The following is a 26990-nucleotide window of genomic DNA, read 5'->3' as shown; positions in this document are numbered from 1 at the left end:
CATCTTTCATTCATTTGTTCTATATTTCTCTAAATCACAGTTTATCTTGTTTCCTTAGAAGGGCTTCGACCCGAAACGTCACCTATTCCTTTTCTCCATAGATGCTGTCTGACCCACTGCTACTCCAGCTTTTTTGTGTCTATTTCAGGGGCAATATATGTCAGAGACTTAAATCGTTCCATTACTCTCATACACAACCCCCACCAATGTATTTGTCAAACAGTTATTCAGTATGTATCTTTGTTACGTACAAATGCTTAGTCAGATATATACAATATGACAAGGTGTCACGTATTTAATTGTGGTTTGCATAAAGACACCTCTAAAACTGTGTACAAAATATAAAACATACCTATCTTGGCTCCAGTTTACTGTTGGGTCATCCATTTTATTGATGAGAACTATCAGATGTTTGACTCCTGCCGTTTTTGCTAACATAGCATGTTCTCGTGTTTGCCCACCTTTCTCAAAGCCAGTTTCAAATTCACCTTTTCTGGCTGAGATGACCTAAATAAATGACAGAACGGAGTTTTCTTTTGGATTCAAGAAAATTTTTATGAATGGGATTGTGATAAACACGAAACAGGTACTAAATTGGCTTGTTTTACCTCAAAAAAAAATTCAAAATGATTGAGTGGCCTAATGAAATCATCAAGAGAGACCCACAAATATTGGATCTGGCAACAAAATTTACTTAATTTACACATCAAAAATACGTCATCCTTCATATGAATGAACCATTAGGATTTAATGAAAATTTTAAAATATGCTATTATATGTTGCCTAATTCTTGCACCGATTACCCACTTCCCAAATAATTAATGACCAAAATTGAAGTGGAACCCGCTATCAAATTATTTACTGAACCATTATCTTTACTATGAAGAATTAAGGGCATGTCCCACTGCACAAGGTAATTCGAAAGCTCTCCAGAATTTAAAAAAAAAAAAAAAAAAAAAAAAAAAAAAAAAAAATCTAACGCGTGGCAAGTACGTAGAATGTACGTAGCGGGTACATCGGAGCTCAGGACGTCTTTTAGCGGCTCGTAACGCTAACGGCAGGTACTCCGGGAAATGCGGTAAGCTCTTGAAGATTTTTCAACATGTTGAAAAATGTCCACGAGAGCCCCGATTACCTAGGAGCGGCTATTACCGTAATTCTCAGAGTTCGAATCAGGGGAAACACGGGAGAACTCTTGAACCGTGTAGCTCGTACAGTGGGACAGCCCCATAAAGGCAAAAAACTTGATCTCTTACCAGTACAGCAAGATCAGCTTGAGATGCACCACCAATCATATTTGGTACAAAGCTTTTGTGACCTGGTGCATCTAAAATGGTGAAGTGCTTCTTCTCAGTCTCAAAATATGCACGACCCACTTCAACTGTTTTTCCCTTGTCCCTCTCCTCCTGATTTGTGTCCAAGGCCCAGGACAGGTACCTAAACAATGATATTTTGTAATATGGTAATAAGATAAAGCAACTACACAATTTTGTGCAATTCTTAGCAAAGAATACAAATAAACATGCTTCATTCAACATAAACATATCCGATGAATTGCTATATGATGCATATGAACTCTAATTATCGTGGTTCCAAACAGAAATACAATTGCATTTAACCAAAGTGAGAAGATAAGGGAAATAAAATGATTTAAACAATTATAGCTGCATTTCAGCTCTTGGCTATTTAATCACCTCCAGTTTAAATTCCATTTGGAATATTTTGGAGGACCAAGATACCAAGAACATTGCTGCTATCAGTAACTTAGTTCTCCCATTTTATTCTCCTTGCATACGGAGATTCCTTTGCTGGGAGCATAATTCCAGGTTCTAAGCCGTCCTGCAACATCAATAGAGTGGCCATATGCAAGTCCCAACAAAGCCAAAATGACAGCAGGAAGACATTAAAATCAAGCACTACCTGCACATTTCCAATGTGGATTTTCAGTACACAATACCCCTTTCCCCCCACATATGATTAAGGGAACCAAATGAATTATAATAGAGACCGGTCACCAGCTTAGAGATACCCGTAACTTTATAATTCTAAGATGAATTTCATTGACAACAGGAGTTACACTTCTAAAAAGCAATTAGGAATGGACACCAAAATAAAATACTAATTTATGAATCATGTAGTAGGTTGAAACCCCCAATTTCGACATACAAATAATGATCTCACCATGTTTCTCTATTTTTCTCCTTGGCTTCCCTTTCGTATTTCTCCAGTGTTCGTTTGTCCACCATACCTGTCAGATACCTTTAAAAGAACTGCCAATGAAAACTCAACACATCTCTTCTTGCTGTTGATTTTTTTTTACTGTCTATGGGTTCTACTTCAATTTCTATTCATATAAAAAGTGTTTACAAGTAATTTAACTATAAAATATGCAACAAAATACACAATATTAGGCTTTATTTGGCCTTTAACAGTCAAGACTCAAGCTTCATCTCTTGAGATGAATTTAACAAAATATTATATAATTCCAATTGCGAATTAGCTATCTCGATTCAAAATGGTCAGTTTATGTCAGAAACTATTTATAGAATGCACTGCAATAAATGCAAAGGTACAAGACTGCAAGATATTTTGCTCATATATCAACATAAGAAATTAATATAAGAAATCAACTATAAACAAAATAACATTCTTATCTACCAATAAAGGGCAACTATTCCATGAGATATTAAGCACCATATATAATCAGTTGATCTTTAAACTTTATAGTGGTATCAGTTGATAGTAGGATACTCCACAGGACATTAGAATATGAATAACCTCCCCAAGCATCTTTAGCTAGTAGGCAATTCTGTTTAATATACATTATAGTCAAAGTGAAAAATTCCCATTCAAATCCATGCAGAGGCCTAAATTCCACACACTACAGACTAAAGAAACAAGGGCATACCCAGAGTGAAACACTCTCATATAGAAGTTGCAAGAAATAATAGCTTAAATTGTATTTTGTTTGGTAATTATAGATTGAGAACTCCATTTAGATTCCCCCTGCTCTACGCAACACTTATCAGAACAGAAGCAATAACTTACATTATTTGTCCACCAATAGTGGATTTTCCAGCATCTGTGGAAAAATTAAAATAGTTATTATACAAAAGGCTGTGTGAACAAATTTTACATTGTATTGGCTAGTGTAGAATTTTCCATTAACAATGTAATGTTGCTATATAAACAGTGAATTTCTAGCTGCAGCAATGGCTGAATGTCAATGCAGCAGGTCATGAGAAAACCAGTTCACCAAATGCATTAAACTAGGCACAAGTCCATGAGGTTACATTTTATCTAGTAACTTACCTACATGACCTATGAATACAACATTCACGTGTTCTTTCCTTGGAGCACCTGGCTCTACCACTGCAACCTTTGGTGAAGACACCTCCTCTTCCTCTTCCATTTCGACTGGAGCAGCCAAAGGTGGACCCCCGTCGCCTGCAGGATCGCCACCTGGTTCTGCTTCACTTGGTTCTGCTTTCTGTTCCCATGATTCTTCAGACCCTGCTTCTGTATCTCCATTTTCCACTAGCGCTGCAAAATGTAAATGGTCAGGTCATGATAGTCATTGTATTTAGAGACACTAATAGTTTGTTATCACTAATAGTTATCACAATAATATTAAGCCAAATCAAGAACAGAACAAAAGGGAAAACACAAATATTTTTAAAATATATCAAGATAAAATTTAAAAAGTCAAAATTGTCAGTTATGTGCTGATCAATAGTTTCATTTACAAGCTGTCAAATCATAACAAATGTAAGGCTGAAATCCAACAAAAGGTTTCTTACCAGCAGGTTCTGAAACTTCCATGCTGGGATCTGTATCATCAGGTCCTGAAAAACAAATAGTGATGTGCTTGAAATAGCAACAAAGTTTTATTAGGTGACTTGGGACACCCACCATCCCATTGAAGATTACATGGGAAAAATAAATGAATCTTATTGCTAACGTTTATTACAGAGTGTAGCGGAGCAACCCCATAATCAGCACAAGCCACTTGGAGGCTGCATAAACATCTAACACACAAAAAAATCAACACAACCCTCAATGTAGAATATGGAAGAGGTAATGACAAATTGACTCTTGTTAAACCTAAAGCTGCAATTGGAGACCCATTTGGCATTTTGGACAAACTACTGTAGGAGTGAAATAAAGGAGAATCTACCAAATAAATTATAAATCATCATAATGACAGACTTGAGACCTTGGAGACTGAACATTCAAGGTTAAGACATGACCAAAAACACTGTAATGGTGGCAGTTAAAAGAGCTGCTGCTTCACAGCTTTGGCATCGTTGGGTGTTAAATCTGCATGTACTCTCAGTTTCCCTGGATTCACCAGTTATCTTCCACATGCCCAAAGACTGGGGGTGGCAGGGGGCGAGGAAAGAAGAAAAAAAATTGTTAAAAAATACTGACGACCGTTGGGAGAATTTTTTTTTTTTTAAAAAGCATTTTTGATCTAGGACTAGAGCCTCAGCCTTTGATCTAGGAATATTGCCTCAGAAATAGAGGGTGGTGAATCTGTGGAATTGTTTGTCACAGAAGGCTGGGGAGGTCAAGTCAATGGATATTTTTAAGGCAGAGATACATAGATTCTTGATTAGTAGATGTGTAAGATGTTATGGGGAGAAGGTAGGAGAATGGGGTTAGGAGAGATAGATCAGCCATGATTGAGTGGGGGAGTAGACTTGATGGGCCGAATGGTTTAATTCTGCTCCTATCACTTTGACATGAGCTAATACACCAATTTAATATTTTTTCTTTTACACCAAGAATAAAACTGGATTTTGTTTACAGTGCTTAGTAATACAGATGTAATAATTTCATATTCTGACCAAAGGTTCAGGGAAGAACTCTAGTGAGTCTATCAAAACGGCAAGAGCAATCCAATTTTTCACTAAACCTGGAGGCACAATTAAGCATTCTAAAAAATTAAAACTCAGGGGGTCTAACAAATAAAATGACGTTGGCAGTTGATGTAATGTTCAATTTAATCTACAGTCAACTGTTTTGACTTTTGCATAAGTTGCTGCTGCGGTTCTTCAACTGGTGAGACATTGAACTAAAAGGATTTTAATAAAAAATGAGCTATGGTTCTCACTCATGATGCTTGTTTTAAAGGGTTTTTAAACTCGTGGCAAGGACATGATTGTTTTTGAAAATAACAGTTCTTGGCTCCCCCATTAGTAACTTGGACAGCTGCTTTGGGCAACTGGCTTCAGCTATGGACCCAAAAGCCCAGTGGAAACAGGGACCGCGTTTATTTATATATTTTTGAAAAACTTTAAAGCATCGAACTCAAAAAATCCAATGAAGTATTAAATACACATTTCTAAAGCTTCTTTAAACTTAGATCATTGTGTATAGTAATAGATTGAGTCAGTCATACTGCAAGGTACAATGCCATTTGGCCCACCAAGATGGCGCTGACTGTTAAGCATCCATTTGCAATAATCCTATAATAGTCCTATTATGTGGTTCACACATTAATGTGGGCACACCCGGGATTCAAACCTTGGTCCAAGCTACACATGTTGGAAAGAAAGCAGAACACCAAAAGCTAATCGATGTAGTAACAGAAAATGTGAAAATTCCAGGGAGCATTATTGGTCAGAACTGATCCGAGGTTGTTTGAGCTGCAACGCAGCCACTTTATCATCTGTGTCATTGTGTCAATGTTAATCCAAGCCAGTCAAACAGTTAAGTTCCATACTAAGTGACAGATTTGCATGCCTACATCGGTCATGTTATTTTACCACTCTTCACACATAGTCAAAGGGACAAAAACTGGCTGGTCACCATTTACACTGGAGTAATCAAGCCTCCTGTCATCTTTCAGTCTACACCTGGCATATGATCCGACATCCTTGTGATTTAAATGCAGATTATTGGGCTGTAGATTATATTTAACATTTAGTATTCGGTACAGCAGGCAAAACTAGGAATAGGCCTTTGTCAGCTTTCAAATACTTCATAGAACAGTACTTCATTGCAGAATAACCCATGCGATATTCACAAAATAGCTTGTAAACAGGCCAAGGTCCTAGTCAAGATCTCATCCAAATCAAAAATGTTTAATATACAGAGCCTCTCCACAGTGAAGTGGAAAGGAAAGAGCACCAGCAGCTAAAAAAATGCAGTAAAAGGTGTGAGGTGGTGTGGTATGGCAACCACTCAGCTCTTAAGATTACCAGATTCGGCTGAGGGAAATGATACATAATGTGGACGCATCACTTACACTTACTTAATGTGAACACATACTTCCATGTAGACCATCTTCGTGGTGCATTGCACAACATCGGCTGGAAATATAGTTAAGGATGACCCACACTCCAGCCATTCCATTTTGTCTCTTCTAACCTCTTGATGCTATAGCTTTTTTCCCCACGGCTATCTGAATCATGTACCAACAACCTCTTTCACATCCATTTCCTGAAGTTGTTACCAAATGCTCTCAACTCTACCTCATTCAGTAATTTTGCTATTGTACTTTAATGTTTTGTGCACCACTCTGATTGAGCATTATAATCTTGCACCATTCTGCTGTTTTGCACTGGTCATTGTATTTATCATTACTGTACATGCACTGCTTAATCTAAGAGCTTAATGTGAACACAGAATTCCATTTCACCCTGGTGTACATAACAATAGACTAATAAAATATTACAATCAAAGAACACTAGAAAATAGCAGGAGTATGCCATCAGGTCCTTCAAGCCTCTCACCATTTAATATCATTGCTGATCTCTGCTGGCCTCAACTGCCCTTCTATGCCATTTTCCATTTCCTGCTATTCCCCAATCTGTCAAACCCAACATGTTATTTCACCTCATATTCCGTTTGGGGAGTCTGCACCCCGGGGGCATGAACATCGAATTCTCCCAATTTTGTTAGTCCTTGCTGTCTCCTCCCCTTCCTCAGCCCCCCTGCTGTCTCCTCCCATCCCCCAGCCTTCGGGCTCCTCCTCCTTTTCCCTTGCTTGTCCCCACCCACCCCCGCCCCCGATCAGTCTGAAGAAGGGTTTCGGCCCGAAACGTTGCCTATTTCCTTCGCTCCATAGATGCTGCTGCACCCGCTGAGTTTCTCCAGCTTTTTTGTGTAACCATGTTATTTCACCTACTAGTGAAAACTTCCCAACATCTAAACCACTAGCTATGAAGTTCCAAACTATTTAGTCTCTCTTGGTAGGACAACCCTCTCATCCCAGGAATTAGCCTGGCAAATTTAATTTCTACTAACTTCAATTCTATGATATACTTTATTTTTAAAGCAGAGAGACCAAAACACTGCAGCATTCCAGGCGAGGCAACTTCAAACCCATTGCTATAAAGGCCAACATTTTATTTGCCTTCTCAACTACTCATTGGACCTGTTTGCTAGCTTTGAGATTCATGCACAAGAACACCTCGATTCCTCTGTATTTCAGCAGCCTCTCTCCATTTAGTGGAGATCTACCTTTCGATTCTCTGACTGAAGCGCATGAAACTTAATTTGCCAGCCTTTTGCACTCACTCCATCTAGGTCTCATTGTCTAATCACAGTATCCTTTTTGCAACATGGCCTTCCACCCAAGTAGTGCCAAGATGAATTATATACATTTTTGTAGAATAAAGACATGCTAAAGGGAACTGTTCCAGTCTGGATAACGGAAAACTTTGTGATTGCAGGGAGTACCCAGGCATTTCTTAACATGATCAAATACAGATTTCTCATAATTCAAAATCCAAAATATTATTCAGATCCTGGTTTAGAATAGCACGCACCAAACTTCAATATTTCTAGAAACCTTCAGAATATAAACAAAATCGGAAGTACATTTACTTGGCTGCCATACAACACAAATTGAGTTAGAAAAAGATTTGTTGAAAGTTTTTGCCACACTTAAGATCACCATTCCTACAGTTGTCTCAGCACAAAATAATGATGTTTGTCACATGGTACCATGCAGCTGTCATTGTATGTCCTTCAACATTGTCAGCTAGCACCACGAGAAAAAATATGTACTAGGTCATGGGGAATGTTTGAAAATGCATGATGTTTCTATCCTTTTGAAACTTGGACAATTAAAACAGTTTGTCCACTCTGCCTGTTGGTTCTGCTAAACATCAACAGAAGAAAATTAAAACAACCAAAAGCCTTAACAGCATTGTTTGCCCTTTTCCTTGTTTTATTATTGCCTACTGTTCACCTGTCAGTTTTAGACATCCTTCATAATGTGAACTAATTTAATAATGTTTTCACAAAGATAATACAGACCCATTCCTGGCTCGCATAGTCTTTACGGCCGTTTAGAGCTCCGTTTCCACACCACACCTGACTCTGAAGGTGCACCAGTGAGCCAGCCTTCACCCACCGAAGCCCAGTCTGTGAATGCGGAGCCAAGCAACAGACAGCCAACCATGTCTGTTGCTTGGAGCTCAGGGCCTGGCAGATATTGATGCAGAGACAACAACCTGGCTGCTCAACACCCGGCCTGAGATCCAACTATTCCTTTGGTTTATTGATGTTTAATTCGCAAGAAGAGACCCACAGAAAGGACACAAAGCGCTGGAGTAATCCAGCAGGTCAGGATCTCTGGTGAACGCAAATAGATGATGTCGAGACACTTCCTCAGACTGATTCAGTTAGCCGAGTTACCCCCACACTGTCGTTTCACTTTAAAACTAGGCGCCCCAGCCTGTACCAGCGAGCCCCACTTCAATGGTTTATCCCGCTGTTTTTGCGGCTCACATTGTTGCTCTTCTGTGTGCCTCCTCGGTCACCATTGGACTCTCCCCCCCCACACTGTCACTTCCAAAGTGGAGTATGTTGGCGACTGGGGGAGAAGGAGGGGACCCGAAGGTCCTCTCCCCCCTCTCTCTCTCCCGCCACCACCGCCTCCTCCCCTGGAGTCGCCGACATACTCCTCCTTGGAAGTGATGGCAAGTGAGAGGGGAGGTAGCTCCACAGTGACAGAGGGGGCACAATGAAAAGATACAACAGGAGCCACAATAACAGCCAGGTGAACCGGTGAAGTAGTGCAGACCAGCGTCATGGCCACCTGGTTTAAGGTGAGCCAACACAGTGCTGGAATAATTTAGCTGGCTGAATTAGTCAGAAGGGTCGCAATGTCACATTCTTAGTTTTCCAGAGATCCTGACCATGGAATTACTCAAGCACTTTGTGACCTTTCGATGGGTGAAGAAAGACTTACTAGTACACCCTGTGCGTTGGTGAGTGGTGTCGGAAGTGGGGACTCTAAACAGTTGTGGAGTCCGGTGCCAGCCAGGATGGGTCAGTAGGTCATTCAATTCACATTTACATTTTATATTTGTTTATACTACATGTTTGTTTTATTTCTGACATTCCATTTTAGAGACACGGGATAGGTGTCATTAGTGAGCGAGTGTATTGGCTTTCACTACTACTTGACCTCTGTTGGTCCAGAAAAATCAGATAATCCAGAAAAGCTCTAGCACGGACGGTGCCGGAAAACTGTTTTCAACCTTTGTGACCAATTTGATCAGTGCAATTCAAATGGTGGCCCAATTGATCAATCGCACTGTAAATATTTAGTGTTATGTAAACACACAATATTCTGGTGAACCTCTTTTGTATATCCTCTCCAAAGCCTCCACATCCTTCGTTGCACAGCAACCAGAACTGCACGCCATACTCCAAACATGGACTAACCAGAGTTTTATACAGCACCAACACAACATCCTGACTTTTATATTCAACTAGACTAAGGGTCCCAGCATGAAAAATCTGAGAGATATTAATGGGTTTTTTTAAATACCCCATTCTCTGCTGCCCCCGCTGCAGCCAAATTGTTTGCCTCGCCTTTTTAAAAAGTTTGTGTTCACAAAATGAATTTGTATGAGTGACTGTGTTCACAAACGCAATATTCCAGCTCTTCACCAATTCCAATATTGCTGCCAGTAGTAAGGGTCTTTCTTTTGCGCTAGTATGGGTGTTGTGGGCCGAAGGTACTGGTTTCCCGAGGGCTAGTATAGACATTGTGGGCCGAATGGATTCTTGGGCTGGCAGCTCAGTCACTGAGGCCTGGCAGTACAGTCACTCGTTCATTTTGTACAAATTCATTTTGTGAACACAAATTTTTTAAAAGGCGAGGCAAACAATTTGGCTGCAGCCACCCGACAACCAAAATTCATTTTGTGAACACAAACTTTAAAAAAAGGCGAGTCAAACAATTGGGCAGCAGCCACCCGACAACCAAAATTCATTTTGTGAACACAATCTTTTTAAAAAGGCGAGGCAAACAATTGGGCAGCAGCCACTTTACAGCCGCATCGAGGGGACTCACCGTGGAGTAGATGTGCGTTCAGTGTTATTCGCAGCTCAGAGAGCCGTGACCCTCTTGCTTCCTGGGTCTGGCAAAGACTGAGTGAGGGACTACACTTCTGGGTTTTATAGTCCCTCCCCCCTCCCGCCAGCGGGGGCAGTAGAGAGAATGGGATTTAAAAAAAACCCATTAATATCTCTTTGATTTTTAATCGATGGGAATAATCCTCTGGTCCCGGAAGGCGGAGGGGGGCTCTGAGCGAGGTGGCCAAAAATGACGGCCGTAGGTGGTGGCTTTCTCTCGGAAATCGCAGCACAGTGGACCAAAAGCGGTCAAGATCAGATTTTTAGTAATATAGATAGCACAACCAATGAAGGTCCCAACTGGTGAAAGTAGTTCTGCTGTAACAAGCGTTTACAAAGCACAAATTGGATACAATGTAAAAGCCGAATTAGGCAACTCTATTTGCCTTACATGGGCCGAATTGGTTATAATGTGATTGAGTAAAATAAGATATTTCGCAAATTGTCAAACAGAAATAGAGGTCTGTATTTAAAGTCTAGGGGACAAAAGTCCCGTTTCCACTCTCCATATTAATAAGGCACCATCGTGTCTCAGCTACCACCTCAACCTTGGACAGCCAGTGAAATTGACAAGTGAACGCCTCTACTGACACTTGTGCAACTATACTTATTAAACAAAGTATCATACAGCCTTTAGTAATTAGCTTGCAGGGGAAAAAAAAACATTTCAATAGAAAATAACTAATTAACTAAAATAACTAAGGGAAGAAAATAACTTTGATGTTAAAGTCTGAAACATGCTAGCACCCTAACCCCCTCTGCCTCACTGACAATCATCTTTCTAACTCAATTTTCTATACATACCGTTTTAGGAAAACAACTACTGCTGTTACAGCATTACTATCCATAAATGCTATGACTACTTGTGTTGCTACTTTCAGGGAGCTATGGACTTGCATCTCCAGATCCCTCTGAACATCAATGCTCCCAGGGTTCAAACCATTTACTGTACACCTTTCTCTTACTTATGACTACCTTATACTTACAATACAATACAATATCTTTTATTGTCATTTGAGCCTCAGTGAGGCTCAAACGAAATTCTGTTTCCACAGCCATACAAACAAAGACAATTCCTAGATATACACACAATTAAATTCACACAAACATCCATCACAGTGGACCCACTGTGATGGAAGGCAAAGTATTTTCTCTCCCCGTTCTCCATGTCTCCCCCGATGTCCAAGCCCCAGGCGGGCAATGATAAGTCCCATGGCCATTTTAGGCCACGCGGGGCGATGTACGGCCCTGCTCCCGGTCTAACAGTCTCGAAGTTGGAGCTCCTGGCGGGCGCTGTAATGTCCCACGGCCATGAAGCCGCGCCGGGCGATGTACGACCCCGCTCCGGGTCGTTCCAACCCCGCGACATTGGCTGGAGAAGTCGCGTTGCGGGAGCTCCGGGAAGCGGTCTCTCCCCACGGACCCTCGAGCTCCCGATGTCTCAGTCCACCGGACCTGCGGCTGCATTGCTGGAGCCTCCGAGCCCCAGGAGTCGAGTCGCAGCAGCCAGTCACCACCACTCCGCACGCTCCGAGGCCGGCCAGCCCCACAATAGTGAGTAGTCCGCAGCTCCGCAGTCTCCCGAGCCCCCGGGTCGTTCAGGTTGGAGGCCGCTCCACGGTGCTAGGCCCAAACGACAACGGAGACCCGACAGGGAAAAGGTCGGGTCTCCTGGACAGGGAAGCGATTTAAACGGTCCCCGTTCCCCCCCCCCCACCCCACATATACACATTTAAAATAAGTATTAAAAAACACCAACACTACATTTAACTAGACAAAAAAAAATGTCCGGATTAAACTTCACCTGACGTTACCTTACCCATATTTCTGATTGATAATATTTAAAAGACATTGGACAAGTAAATGGAGAGGAAAGGGATATGGGCTAAAGGCAGGCAGGTGGAACAAGTGTAGATGGGACATTTGGTCGACGTGCATGTTGGGCCGAAAGGGCCCGTTTCCATGCTGCATGACTCTAAATCCTGCCTTATCCTCCAATAACCTTCCACACTATCCACCTCAACTAATTTTTGTCTCACCCGCAAACTTAATTAACCCAACATTTTCTGTTCAAAACAGATACATCGCAAATTCAGATCCCTGCACTAATCTCGAGGAACACCACTGGTCAGATGTCTTCCAGATTGTTCATGGATTCTTGCAGTACAGTAGACAGAACAATTGAACTAATTGCATTTCTTTTCCAAGTTCCATTTTGGCACAAGAGAGACAAGAGTTGACCACGTCATCACATTTGGACGATAAACCCATGGTCAGATCCATGGTCAATTTATATCACGTAAGCTTCTCTTACCTATGTTTCGCAGATTTCTCATCACATGGCAGCTTCTGAGCCCTTACCCATTAGTGTTGGCAAGGCATTAGACGAGCACAAGGCAGGTACATTTCAGCAAATGCAAGTAAATGCAAGACTTTCCCTAAGATTTGCAGTTTCATTTCATTTTTCTTATGGAACAATATACACAAGCACATGTGCCACGGTAGAAGGGTTGAGATAACCACGCAAATTATTTAACAGTATTATACAGAGTATAATATTTCTGCAGCAGTACTTAACATATGATTAGCTTATTTACTGCTGTGCTCAACATATTTGAGCTCTAAATTTTCTAGCTACATTGCATAAGATTTTGGTTTAGTGCAAGTTTGTGATCTAATGCAGCCTTAAAGTTAAATCTCTGCATGGCCCCTAATAATCTATGTATAATCTACGTACAATGCAGATACTTAAAATCTAGCCCAGCTGACTGTCTAGCTGAAGTCTTCCTTGCAGCTACTTTTCCATCCTTAGCCAAAAAAAGCCACCTTCCCACCTTCCAAACCATCAAATATACATTATCAAATTTTCCTGTAAAGGAAAACTTAATATAATCCCTACGGAAAATGATCGATATCAAAAGATACCACAAACATACCACAAACATAAGAAAAAACAAAATATAGAGAGAGTAGTGAGGAGATTTACTAGAATGTTGCCTGGGTTTCAGCAACTAAGTTACAGAGAAAGGTTGAACAAGTTAGGGCTTTATTCTTTGGAGCGCAGAAGGGTAAGGGGGGGACTTGATAGAGCTTTTTAAAATGATGAGAGGGATAGACAGAGTTGACGTGGAAAAGCTTTTCCCACTGAGAGTAGGGAAGATTCAAACAAGGGGACAGGACTTGAGAATTAAGGGACTGAAGTTTAGGGGTAACATGAGGGGGAACTTCTTTACTCAGAGAGTGGTGGCTGTGTGGAATGAGCTTCCAGTGAAGGTGGTGGAGGCAGGTTCGTTTTTATCATGGAAGGTTATGGTCTGAGCGCAGGTATATGGGACATGGGGAGAATATGTGTTCGGCACGGACCAGAAGGGTCGAGATGGCCTGTTTCCGTGCTGTAATTGTCACATGCCAAATAGAAGAACCCTCATGGATAAGAATAAGTATTTGGCAAAGACAAATAACCCAAAAGAACATTCATTGTGATAGATTTTTGGAATTGTTAATAGTTAAGTGGGGAATAATACAATCACTGGATTTTATCTCAATAACATCCAATCTGATGACAGAATAGAGAGCAGAATGCACATAAGCCATGCTCTGAGATATGAACAAGCAACTTAGCAGGAACAATCATACTTTGAGGGGTCAAATTTCACAACATGTGAAAATGAGTACTATATGTACTGTATCAGTTCAGTGCCATGGAATTATTTTTCAATTTTTTTAACCCTTACAATGCTGCTTAACTTGTATAATTGTTTGGAGAGAGCATCATAATGTGGATGCAATAAAATGTTTTACGTGCACAAGTTTTCAGATAGACAGGAATAAAGAAAATAATTGAGAATGTATTGTGCGACATGGCGAGGACAGCTGAACAGAATTCTGGGGCAAAACTGCCATAGTCAGTGAGTGCCCAAAGCTTGTTACAGTGGGACACAAACTCAATGTTCAAGCAGGGGAAAGGAAATGAAATATGCTCAATATGATTTTGGAAACGCCGTGGTAAAACTCAGATTTAAGTGTAGATATGGAATATGGATACTGGTGCTCAATTACAGCTTTTTGTTTTCAAATACAGCCTTCATTTGATTAATCTACCTACTCTGAATTGCCACCTTTACTCTTTGAGGAGAAATGAATGAGATTGATATTCACAATTATTGAAGGCTACTGTTGGCAGCAAAATTGAGAGCCAGATAAAGAAACTTAATTGATGGAAGGAAAAGATTCAGATTAATTTATACTAGGATTAATCCTATATACTAGGATTGAATTCCATTTCTTGTTCACAAGTAGAGAGGTGAATGAAAATGCTGTTCTACCAGAGTATCCAGGGCCTGGAACTCAATGGATGAAGTGTACATAGAAACATAGAAATTAGGTGCAGGAGTAGGCCATTCGGCCCTTCGAGCCTGCACCGCCATTCAATATGATCATGGCTGATCATCCAACTCAGTATCCCGTATCTGCCTTCTCTCCATACCCCCTGATCCCCTTAGCCACAAGGGCCACATCTAACTCCCTCCTAAATATAGCCAATGAACTGGCCTCAACTGCCCTCTGTGGCAGAGAGTTCCAGAGATTCACCACTCTCTGTGTGAAAAAAGTTCTTCTCATCTCGGTTTTAAAGGATTTCCCCCTTATCCTTAAGCTGTGACCCCTTGTCCTGGACTTCCCTAACATCGGGAACAATCTTCCTGCATCTAGCCTGTCCAACCCCTTAAGAATTTTGTAAGTTTCTATAAGATCCCCTCTCAATCTCCTAAATTCTAGAGAGTATAAACCAAGTCTATCCCGTCTTTCTTCATAAGACAGTCCTGACATCCCAGGAATCAGTCTGGTGAACCGTCTCTGCACTCCCTCTATGGCAATAATGTCCTTCCTCAGATTTGGAGACCAAAACTGTACGCAATACTCCAGGTGTGGACTAAAGACCCAAAGGTGGTCTAATCAACTTTATCTTAGCATTATAAATTCAGTCAAGTCCTGCTCAGTACCCTGCCAATTGAGAACTTCCTCTTGGCTGTTGGCACTACCCTTGTGGTTGCAAAACTAGGGGACAGCATACACGCATATAATCCTGTGTAGTCTGAAGAAGGGTCTCAACCCAAAATATCACCCATTCCTTCTCTCCAGAGATCCTGCCTGACCCACTGAGTTACTCCAGCATTTTGTGTCTACATCCTGTATAGTCTCTTCTTCGACAAGATAACACGCAACAAAAACTTTTCACTGTAACCGAGTGCATGTGACAATAATAAATTAAATAAAATACCACCCAGCAAATAAAGTTAAAAGTTGAGATTTGTTTTTTTATTGTCATCACAATCCAACACAACCGCCCTCCATTGGACAAACGGTTGAATGTTGCCTTTTTGTTATAAATTTATGAATAGAACTTTGCCTCATCCTCAAATCTATCCTAAAGTCACATTAGCTTCACTACGCAGAATATGGAACAGAAACAAATTCACTCCACTGATTTGTTAAATTAGAAACATTCAACATCAGTAAAATATCCGAATAGCAGGAAGTTAAAACCATTTTTTCCATGTTTTTCCACATGACCAAACAGCCGACAATCTGGACATGTTTTCTTGAACATCTGAATCTGTATAATAAAAAGCACTGGCAATTGTATAAAGCAAGATCAATGCAGGCCCACATATATCTGTTTCAAAAGAGTCTAAACCCGAATCATCGCTCCATTGTCAGAAGTTACAATGGAACGATTTTGTGAATTTCTTCAGCTCTTGAAAGGTTTCAAAATAAAAATGAGTGTTGTCAATAAACAAGATTGCATTTAGAGAGTTAGAAAATGTACTTCTACTCACAAACTTTCATGCATAAAACGATGGGATATTGTTCTACATCACAGAGCATAAATGATTGCCAAATAATGCACACACTATCTTAAATGTCACTTTATCCACAAGAGTGTTACTGAGACCTCACTATTAAACTCCATTTTCTGACTCAGCACAATGGTAACAAGACATTTGTTTTGTTTTTGAAAAGACGTGCTTATAATCCAGGAACACTTTCATGTGATTCACTGAAGTTATATATTATCCACATTTCCAACTCAAATCCAAAATACACTCAGAATTGCAGAGCTTTCTGCAGAAAATTTGTCTATTTTCATTTATAACAAGAATATAGATTACCCAAAATACAAATTTGGTATTATTCCATTATATTGATAAGACTGCCATGTCTAATAGTGGAAGATTATGCTGTATAATGCTTAACACTGGCTCTTCCTGATTCAATGTACATAAAAAATTCAATCAAAATAGCTCTTCTCCCGAGGTGCCTGCCAGAATGCTCTGCGGTTGACGGGACCTCGGCTGAAGGCTTGGCGGTTCGTGGGACCAGTAACTAGCCTTGTTGCTTGTTGAACTGAGGTAACGGCTCTAGCACCTTAAAGGTAGGCTGCAGGTGTCCCCGGAACACAAAGATAGCTGGGCGAGGAGAGGGACGTTGGTTCACAGGAACTGCTCCACGATGTCAAGTGGGCACATGGGCCGACTGGGCTCTGAATAAAGGTGCCAAAAATGGTGGTGCCCACATACATTATAAATACAAAGGAAAATTTCACTGTGCAGTTGCATGTGACAAATAAAGCACCATTGAAATAGACTATCAATAAAATTGTCAATAGCTAAACTAATTATATCACCTCATTTCAATTCTCTCTACACTTACAAGTTATTTCTTTAGATGGGTTATTTCATCTCCACTAACATTTCTTTCTAAGCTTCTCCAAGCCAACAATGATCCATTCTACATTTTCCTCGATCCCCATCCCCTCTCTCATTTTCACACCTTTTACATCCTTATCTCTGAAAAAGGGTCGAGACCTGAAGCATCACCCATTCCTTTTCTCCAGACATGCTGCCTGTTCCACTGAGATACTCCAGCATTTTGTATCCATCTTTGGTTTAAACTAGCATCTGCAGTTCATTCCTACACAAACCTTTCTTTGTTGCATGATCCAGTTCCGCTGTGGAGATAGAATTCCTCATTATAATAAATCATGAAACATCCAAACCTATGCAAAACTTCAATATGATGAATAATGGAAGGAATGCCCAAATAGTTGTCAAGAGTAGCATGGCCCATACTTACTTGCTGCCCAAAGGCACAGCACCAAATATGTCAAATGATCGGCTTTAGTTGCATTTTACTGCCAGTTTCAAGATTACAGAATTACTTTCCAAGATATCCTTTCATTATTTAGCTTCCACTTTAATTCAGTTGCAAGCACCGCAAATTTGTAAAACAAAGTGCAATATATACTCATCAACATCGCTACATCAGCGCAGGCTCGGCGATTGCTTCGCTGAACACCTCCGCTCAGTCTGTCTTAACCAACCCGAGCGCCCGGTTGCTCAGCACTTCAACTCCCCCACCCATTCCCACTGACCTTTCTTTCCTGGGCCTCCTCCATTGCCAGAGTGAGGCCCTGCGCAAATTGGAGGAGCAGCACCTCGTATTTCGTTTGGGTAGTTTACACCCCAGCAGTGTGAACATCGACATCTCTAATTTTAGATAGTCCTTGCTTTCTCCACCCCTCCTTCCCAGTTCTCCCACAAGTACGACTGTATCTGCCTACTTCCTATCTTTTTCCCACGCCCCCCCCCCCCCCCCCCCCCCCCCCTCTCCCGACATCAGTCGGAAGAAGGGTCTCGACCCGAAATGTCACCAATTCCTTCTCTCCATAGATGCGGCCTCACCCACTGAGTTGCTCCAGCATTTTTTTTGTCTACCTTCGATTTTTCCAACATCTGCAGTTCTTTCTTAAGCAATATTCAGTTTGAGAGTGATGCCAGCCAGTGCAAATATCAATAGTCTTCATTGACTGAAAGAGACAGGGAACAAGTACCCCAGATGTGACGCTCAAAAATGAAGCATGTTAATAAGTGGATTTTTTAATAAATTTAATTAAATTTAAGGTGCTTTACATCTTAAAATTATTAATTTCCCTTTTCAAAGCAGTATTCCCCAGAGTAAAAACTTTTTTTGACCCGTTTACTCAACAACCTTCCCCACTGCCCACAACTCCAACAATTTGTGTGTCATCTACAAACTTACCATCCACATTTACATCCAAGTCATTTATATACATCACAAACAGAAGTTCCAACACAGACTTCCGCCGCTCACAGGCCTTCAGCTATAAAAACATCCTTTCACCACAACCCTCTGCCTTCTATGAATAATCCAGATGCGAATCTACACATTCAGGTCACCAGGGATCCCATGCATCTTTATCTTCTGGATTAGGCTACCATGAAGGACTGCATCAAATGACTTACTAAAGTCCATGCAGTCAACATCTACTGCACTAGCCTCAATCACCTCCTGAAAAATCGTAATCAAGTTTGGGAAACATGACCTGCCATGGACAAAACCAGGTTGACTGTCTGTAAATAGCCCATCACCTTCCAAATTTGTGTAAATTGCACTCTGAAGAATCCTTCCCAATAGATCTCTACCATTGATGCGAGACTTACCAGCCTATAATTTACTCAATCATCTCTGCTTCCCTTCTTCAACAAAGGAACAACATTGGCCATTCTTATGGGCCTTACCAACAGCTAGAGTAGAAAGATCTTCAAGGCCTCTGCAATCTCTTCTTACCTCACTCAATAACAGGGGAAGGATCCACCAGTCCCTCGGGATGCCTCCAGCAAATGTTCCACAGAGCCTCTAAACTTCTTTCTTGGTCTAGATCATGGTGCAAGGTAAAACGCACACCTCAACACATATGGTTTACTCAGTTTCCTTATCAACCAATAGTTAACGCATGTCCCTTTTCCAGGAGACAAAGCACTGTCATCAGCTTGAGCGATTAAATTTCATGACGCTCAAGGACAACTTTCAATTACATTTCAATGGGTTATTGACCATTTTGAAAATATCAGCGAATCCATCAATAAAACAAACAATAGGCCAAAAGATAAACATTTTAACAGGGGCTGAGACAATAGGTAGATTTGATATCTTTGTGAAGACCTCATTCACTCTGACCCCCCCCCCCCACGGCTACATTTTCAAGAGCAGTTGGCACCCACAATCCTCCATACAATTCTTGCCACAATTCATAATCCTAGATGTCAGCAGAGAAACTCAGATCTACATGCAAGTAGGAAGAAAAAGAGTTATGGGAAAGGGGTGGGGTCAGCAAGGCAAAAAGATACCAATGGAAGCTACTGTGGAACATTTGTGAAAGTTGTGGAACACATCAAAAGATTGAAGGGTGCCTGAAGAAATTGCACATTATCTTTGAAACACACCAGGGATGAAACCTCTTATCTTTTGAAGTATTACAAACCCATATCATAAAATGGCATTTTAGTGACAAAACACAGCCACACACACAAAAATCACATGGAGTTGACCAAAGGATATTCCCTTGCAACTTCCTATTCAATATTTGAACAAAAGTATCAAGACCAGGTTTTCACTGTATGTAATTTCAAATCACTGTACAGAATTATTCAGCAAAAGAAAAAAACGAGTTTGTGGCCTCCGATTTCCCCCACCTGTAGCTCAATCAGCTCAATTACCTTATCGCAAAGATCACAACTATTTTCCCACAATGTCCCTTTAGTGCAAACTAATAATGCCTCCCATGGCCTGATCTTCAAATTCCACTTCATTGATACCCAAATCTTGTCTTGACTAGAAGACACCGTTCCAAGGTAAATAGGTTATCTGCTTTTCTTTCTAGTTGCACAGTGAAACTAATAATGAAGGCAGACACATGCTGGAGTAACTCAGCAGGACAGACAGCTTCTCTGGAGAGAAGGAAGGGGTGACGTTTTGGGTCAAGACCCTTCTTCAGACCAGTAATGATGTCTGCTCAGGCATCACACGGCTCTGGAATTCTTCCCCATATCCCACCAATTTATCACCATACCTCTCTGTGGCAGGAATCTTTGCCAGTTAATCCTGGCATTACCCAAGGAATAAATGTTTGTTCCTTCTTATAGCTTTCTTTCCCCATGCCCTTAAAAAATAATATTTTGGAAACAGCATCAGGTTGCAAGAGAGAGCAAGTGGGCATTGGCAACAAGGCCAACACCTTTTAATGTGGCATAATATAATAACTATCATGTACCAATCACCGTAAAATATAAATGGTTTGTTCACCAAGTAATTCTCAGCTAATTGCAGAAGCTGCCATGATTGAAAATGGGTAGATTTTAATTGCAGATGTCAGTCGGAATGATACAGGACTGAAACTGGGACTTTAAGACCACGTCCAACGAACCATTGTGCCAATCTGTACTGATCTCATTGATATGTACATTATCCATAGCCTTCAACATGGCAATTCAAGTACTTGTCTATATACTTACAACCTATGTGAACATGCATCTCCATGGCCCAGCAGTGCATTCCAAATTCTAGGTAAAAACATTCTTCCTTAGATCTCTAAATCTTTTACCCCAAATCTATGCCCTCAACATTTAGATATGGTGAAACGTTTCCTACTATCTACCTTAAATGTGCCCCTCAATACTGTGCTTTTCAGCCACTTCTGCTCCAAGGAAAACAACCCAATCTTCTTACGCCGGTGTTTTGGTTCTACGGGGACAGCAATATGCTTTTTAAATTATATACGGCACGATCTAGTGCATTTGATCCCTGTATAACACTCAGCAGAGAGCAAATTAATTTATCACAAATGTGCCACAGTCCTGGTGCTTGGCAGTGGAGAGAGCAAATATTGAAGGGGGTGGGGGTGGGGGCGGCTAACTATCACAATTGAATACTGTCGGGTCATTCATGTGTTTTTGGAAATGCACTCACTCAGAAATACGGCGAGTATCCCATCATACCTGTGACTTGTTCTTAGTTGGACCAACCTTCACAGTAGGTGATTACAATGATAGTAGTCCCAATGAGTATTGAAGTCAAACACAAAGTACTGGAGGAACTCAGCAGATCAGGCAGCATCTGTGAAAGGAACAGTCAGGTGATGCTTTGGGTTGGGACCCTTCTTCAGACTGAAGTAAGCTGGTTAAAACTAACTACTTGGAGATTGTAACTTTTTGGCATCACAGGCAAGCAATGTGACCAAAGGCTGGCTTCAATGAGAGTGGGGAATTCATGAAAATGAATCATCGATGGAGCATTTGTCTCTTGAAAGCTGTAAATATTTCAGCTTAATCTATTACATCTTAATACTGGGCACCACCAGCATTGTAATGACAATTCTCATTCGCATAAATTGTTTAAAATGATTATCCATGATAATCTGCAACTGGAGATATGATCCTTGGCTTCCTACATCACAATTTGGCCTAAAGCATGCTATCTCTACTAAAATATTGTTTCACCAGGTAAATACAATATTTATATCCATGAACAAAACACAAAATGCTGGCGGAACTCAGCTGGTCAGGCAGCATCTGCGGAGAAACTCCAGTTCCCATCCCAGATACTGTCTGATCTGCTGAGTTGCTCTACACTACTTTGCATTTTGTTCAGATTCCAGCACCTACACTTTCTGTTGTCTACATTTATATACATATGGATTATAGATTATTGCAATTCCCATGGCCCAGAGCATTGAATGGCCAGTTTTGAGCTGTTGATTTTTTGAAAAAGGGTTTAGTTTAAAGATACAGCGCAGACAGTCCCTTCGGCCCACTGAGTCTGCACCGACCAGTAATCCTCGCACACTAACACTACCCTACACTCATTAGGGACAATTTTACATTTACACTGAGCCAGTTAACCTACAAACCTGCATGTCTTTGTAGTGTGGGAGGAAACCGAAGATCTCAGAGAAAACCCATGCTGTGCATGGGGAGAATGTACAGACAAAACCCATAGTCAGGATTTAATCTGGGCCTCTGGCGTTGTAAGGCAGTAGCTTTACTACTATACCATTGTGCTGCCCTGAACTTATCCAGTTTGATGGGAGTATCATTTCAACTGTTTTTGCAGGGACTGCGCTATTATTATGATCCAACGTATCAGGGATTGACAAATAAGCCTTATTAAGATTGGTTCAGTAGGTTTGGTAGATGGGGAGTGAGATTTTTCTCTTCCACAGGTACTCACCTGCAGCAATCAATCTAGGTGGTTAAAGGCCCTGTCCCACTGTACGAGGCAATTCAAGAGCTCTCCCGATTTTGAAAAATAAAAAATCAAACTCGTGGTAAGTACATAGAATGCACATAGCGGCTACGTCGGAGCTCATGGATGTCTCGTAGAGGCCCGTAATGCTAACGGCAGGTACTCGGGAAACGCTGTAACACATGACATTTTTTCAGCACTGTGAAAAATGGCCACGAGAGCCCCGAGTACCTACGAACGGTTATTACCGCAATTATCAGAGTTCGAATCAGGGGAAACTCGGGAATTACCTCGTACAGTGGGACAGGCCCTTTAGGGACAATATCACTAATCTTGGTATGGACAATGAATTCTGACAAAGCACACTTGCTTCCTGCTCCTCCCATTCCTTACATTAAAATGGCATTTTGCAGAGCAAGATTGATTCACCAGAGAATGGTCACCAAGTGGTTGTGATGCTGCTTGATCTGATATTAGATGCCACAATATCCAAGCAGCTCGCATCAAATATGAAGAACCGAGCATGTAGGAAGGAACTGCAGATGCTGGTTTAAACCAAAGATAGACACAACAAGCTGGAGTAACGCAGCAGGACAGGCAGCACCTCTGGAGATAAGGAGTGACTGACATTTCAGGTCGAGACCCTTCAGTCTAGTCTGAAGAAGGCTCTTGACCCGAAACATCACCCATTCCCCGCTTGAGATGCTGCCTGTCCTGCTGAGTTACTCCAGCTTTGTGTCTATCTTCATGAAGAACTGAGCTGTCACTTTTCACATTTGTTTTGTTTATGATCATGAAATAATCAGGGATTTAAGATGACAATAAATGTTAATTGACAACCCTGTTGGACACCTCCCTTAGGCCTAATCCACGAGAAGTCCAAAGGATAGCTCATCTCTCCTTCGTTAAGCTTCACACTATCACCCAATTTCTCTGCATTTGGTAGATAGTGTTCTATTATAATGGCACATCAAGTAGACATTGAGAGCAGCTGCCCCTTTCCCAGATCGTTTGGAAACAGTCTCATCCTTGTGCCATGATCAAGACCATCTATTCTGTCCTTGGCAGAATGGTCCTTACTTGGCTCAGTTGCTGCTGATAGTTCCTCACACGTTGATCTTTCTTAATCCCTCTTAAAATGCAAATCTAAAATCACTGCATATTTCTCATATGTCCAGATCCAAAATGTCATCCATACATTTCCCTTCAGAGGCTGCTTGACCCAGAATTCTTCAAACAGTTCCTTTAAAAAAAAGTGTTTCTCAAATGGCATCAATTTCAATTCATCATCAATTGTATGTCTGTTCCCACTGACAAACTGGGTCGTGGTTAATCTGTGCAAAATCCATATAATGGCTTTGCCTTTCCTAACTCTAATCTTCCCTGGGAATTACAGTGGTCCTGAAATGATTGTCACTATCGATGGTCATGTCTTCGGCTGCTTACCCCCTTTGGAATCCTGTCCCAAACTCTTCAACATGCTTCCCCCTTGATTTGTTTAGTTAATTACCCTAATATTTTGTAACTCATTGTCAGTTTATTAGTGTTCTGAAGTTTCTTAGTACATTTGTTCTGTTAATGGAACTATGAGTTCAAGTTGCTATTCAAGTGTTGTTTCTGGTAAAATATAAAATTCAGTCTTTAGATTTGATTTCAGCTATTGCATTGCAGTTTTAATTACTATAACAGACTAGCCACTAGAATTGTCATAACTGTAGCACAAATACATACCGTCTAATAAATCCTTGTGCATAAAATGCAAGCTGTTTGCAGCATGATGTCTTCAAAAAGTGCTGAAAGTAGCCAATATGACAATTACCGTACAGTACTCCTAAAGGGCATACCAGCATGCATCTTAGCAGTGGTTGCATCTAATAAAGTGTAGATTCAACAGCAAATAATTCTACCCCATGCGAATTGTAATTAAATAATTGTAAAGTATCTGACTAGTGCATCTGAAGTTGTGCCTTTATTCCACGAATGGGGATTAAAGTTTGTTTCTTAAACTTGCAAACAAACCATTTACAATAAATAAGTGAATTCATAACCTAAAATAAACCAACCAGTATCCCCCCGCAAATATTTTTTGTAATGCAAGACTTTAGCGCTTACTTAGAAAAACGTGCGCTGCCATCTTTATTGAGTAGATACCTGGAATCGAGAGAAAGTGCAAACAGACGATTCATTCAAATGGAGACTGGTCCCCACATTTGGGCCTCAAGCCTTATAACAAATTTCACGACTACCATATGAAACATTCTTAATAAATATATACTCATACCATGAGAACAATTATGCATGAAACTGGGGTTAAAGATCAACTGTGTTTAAAGCATTGAAGCCTGAAGTTGACATGGGTTGCAAAACAGCCAATTTGAAGCTTTTTTAAATCGCCTTGTTCGACACAATTAGTAGAACTTAGATACAAGCGTATCTAGGACAAACGATGGAACTTAGGCCACAAACTCTTTTACCTCCGAGCCACCCAACCCTTCATCCAGCCCATTGCCACAACCCTGCTGTTACGGATAAATGAACAAAGGCCCCAAGTTGCCCCCCACACTTTACTCTACCTTGTATTCCCCCCACCCGCCTCCTTCCCTCGATTTAGCAAAAAAATATTTTTTACTACCTTCTGGCGACTCCGCGGCCTCGTCCGAACCCCTCAGAAACGAGGGGACGAATTCTGCTGCGTGGACGTTTGGAACGAACGGCTTGGCGTTCACATTGAGCTTAGAAAAAGAGTTGTTCATCTGGGCCTCGACATCCGTGTCGGCCGCCAGCTCCCAGCAATCAGGGGCGTAATCCGCCACGTCTTTCGAATCCATGGCCGTACTGAGAATGTTGCTGGGCTTAAAAATAACGTGTCTTTCTTCCTCTCTATCTCCCTCCTTCCCTCCCTCCTTCCTTCCTTCCTTCCTTCCCTCCCTGCCTCGCTGGCTCCTCCGAGGCTGTTAGTGCGCGGATCGGGAGGAGTCCTGGGAGCAGGCTGTGGCTTGGCCGGTAACAAGCCGATGGCCGCGCCGCTCACTCCGCCCGCCTGCCCTCTCCGCGTGTGTTTCCCGAAAGGGCTGACGTTCACTTACGTGATAGACTAGTGATAAACGCCCGCCTCTGCGCATGCCCGAGCGGCCGGCACGGCATTGAGCTTCCGGCGGGGGGAACTACAATAACCAGAAGCCCGCGCGCCCTGCCGACCAACACCCCCCGGATGTGTGACCTCGCAGTAACAGCCTCTCCCGTTAGATAGCGTTTGGCCGAAGGGAGTGGGTGAGAGATTAGACCATGTCAGGCTTTAATCGTCTCCCCCTCCCCCCTCCCCCGCCCAATCCGGATTAGCAGGACATGACTTCAACGCGATGGGACCCAAAAGTCTACGTTTCTTCCCTGATGTTGCAAGGCCTGGCCTGGTCAGGGAATACATCAGCGATGTGCCACAAGGATAAACCTTCCCCGGGTTCAGTGTGTATTATATTGAATGCCATTTTATACACCCTGAGATATGAAGCACCGAACTAAATGTTCCCAGCGTCAAACATTATTTCTACACCCTTCTAAGGATCGTTAGCATACTGATTGGAATGTAAAATATATTGCGATACCATTGAAATAATAGAATATCGGAACCATTTCTGCCGTTCGTGAGAATCACGGGTGATCAAACACAATTTTCTTGCCCTATCACCATCTCTGTATAAAATCCAGAAACTCCACAGAAACCCCACAGTCCTCCGGGGAAGGTAAATGCGAAGATCTCTTTTGAGTAAAGCAATTTCGCCTTCGATCAGCCCTTAAAGGTTTTGTGACTGTGATCTCAGTTCTAGACTACTTAGCTACCGCCACCTCCATAATGTTAGGGACAAAACTCCATCATGTATAGGGTGATTTCACCAAAGGTCAAATGAGCGTAGATCCCCCCCTCACGTGACCGAAAATTCTGACTGGAGGACATCTCTCAGTTTGGTACAAGTTAATAATGCCTTAGTTTTGATGAAATTTAGCGAACAAATGCGATAATTCCCGATATTTTAGATCTTAAAATCACCACGGCAATTGTCAGCTGTTCATTTCCGCGGCTTTCTACCTTCAGTTCCCTCTTGTAATTACCTCACTTTCTATCTTTTGTTTTGCCTGAAAATTTAGGTCGCTGTGCTTCACTGTCACCCCGACTAGCACAGAAAATTTCAGCTCAAACATCGGCCGTTTTCCATGTTTTTAACGGGTGGGAAAGTGCGTGTTTCCCCATTCACTAACATGTACCAAACTGAGAGATGTCCTCCAGTCAGAATTTTCGGTCACGTGAGGGGGGGATCTACGCTCATTTGACCTTTGGTGAAATCACCCTATTTATCTGCATTCCTCAATTTGAGATTTGTAATAGAAACTAGACCAAGTGAAGACCTGGTCTCCGGAGACAGTTTCACAACCTTTGTGTAACCAAGTGAAGACCTGTTGGGTCTGTTCCCCCAACGTGCGGTTGTTGGGGGCGGGGGAGGCGGCATGCA

At 41.5% G+C, this 26990-nt stretch overlaps 1 protein-coding gene across 3 annotated transcripts in view; it reads right to left on the bottom strand.

The window, feature by feature from the left end:
• Positions 1-25571, bottom strand: part of LOC129707074 (eukaryotic peptide chain release factor GTP-binding subunit ERF3A) — a 37042-nt gene extending 11471 nt beyond the window's left edge. The window contains exons 1-7 of one of the 3 annotated variants that reach the window (XM_055651850.1): positions 25118-25571; positions 3801-3845; positions 3313-3543; positions 3049-3082; positions 2182-2259; positions 1257-1437; positions 353-507 (exon numbers count right to left, since the gene is read on the bottom strand). In XM_055651850.1, the coding sequence (XP_055507825.1) occupies positions 353-507; positions 1257-1437; positions 2182-2259; positions 3049-3082; positions 3313-3543; positions 3801-3845; positions 25118-25313 (920 nt within the window). In that variant the 5' untranslated portion in view covers positions 25314-25571. Of the gene's footprint in view, positions 1-352; positions 508-1256; positions 1438-2181; positions 2260-3048; positions 3083-3312; positions 3544-3800; positions 3846-24216; positions 24254-24597; positions 24635-25117 lie in introns of those variants that run through there. The other 2 variants (XM_055651853.1, XM_055651851.1) reach the window with 2 other exon arrangements.
• Positions 25572-26990: the final 1419 nt, after the last annotated feature.

This window comes from Leucoraja erinacea, chromosome 20 (genome assembly GCF_028641065.1).
Source record: "Leucoraja erinacea ecotype New England chromosome 20, Leri_hhj_1, whole genome shotgun sequence".
Classification (NCBI taxonomy): Eukaryota; Metazoa; Chordata; class Chondrichthyes; order Rajiformes; family Rajidae; genus Leucoraja; species Leucoraja erinaceus.
This window is presented reverse-complemented; position numbering and strand designations above follow the sequence as displayed.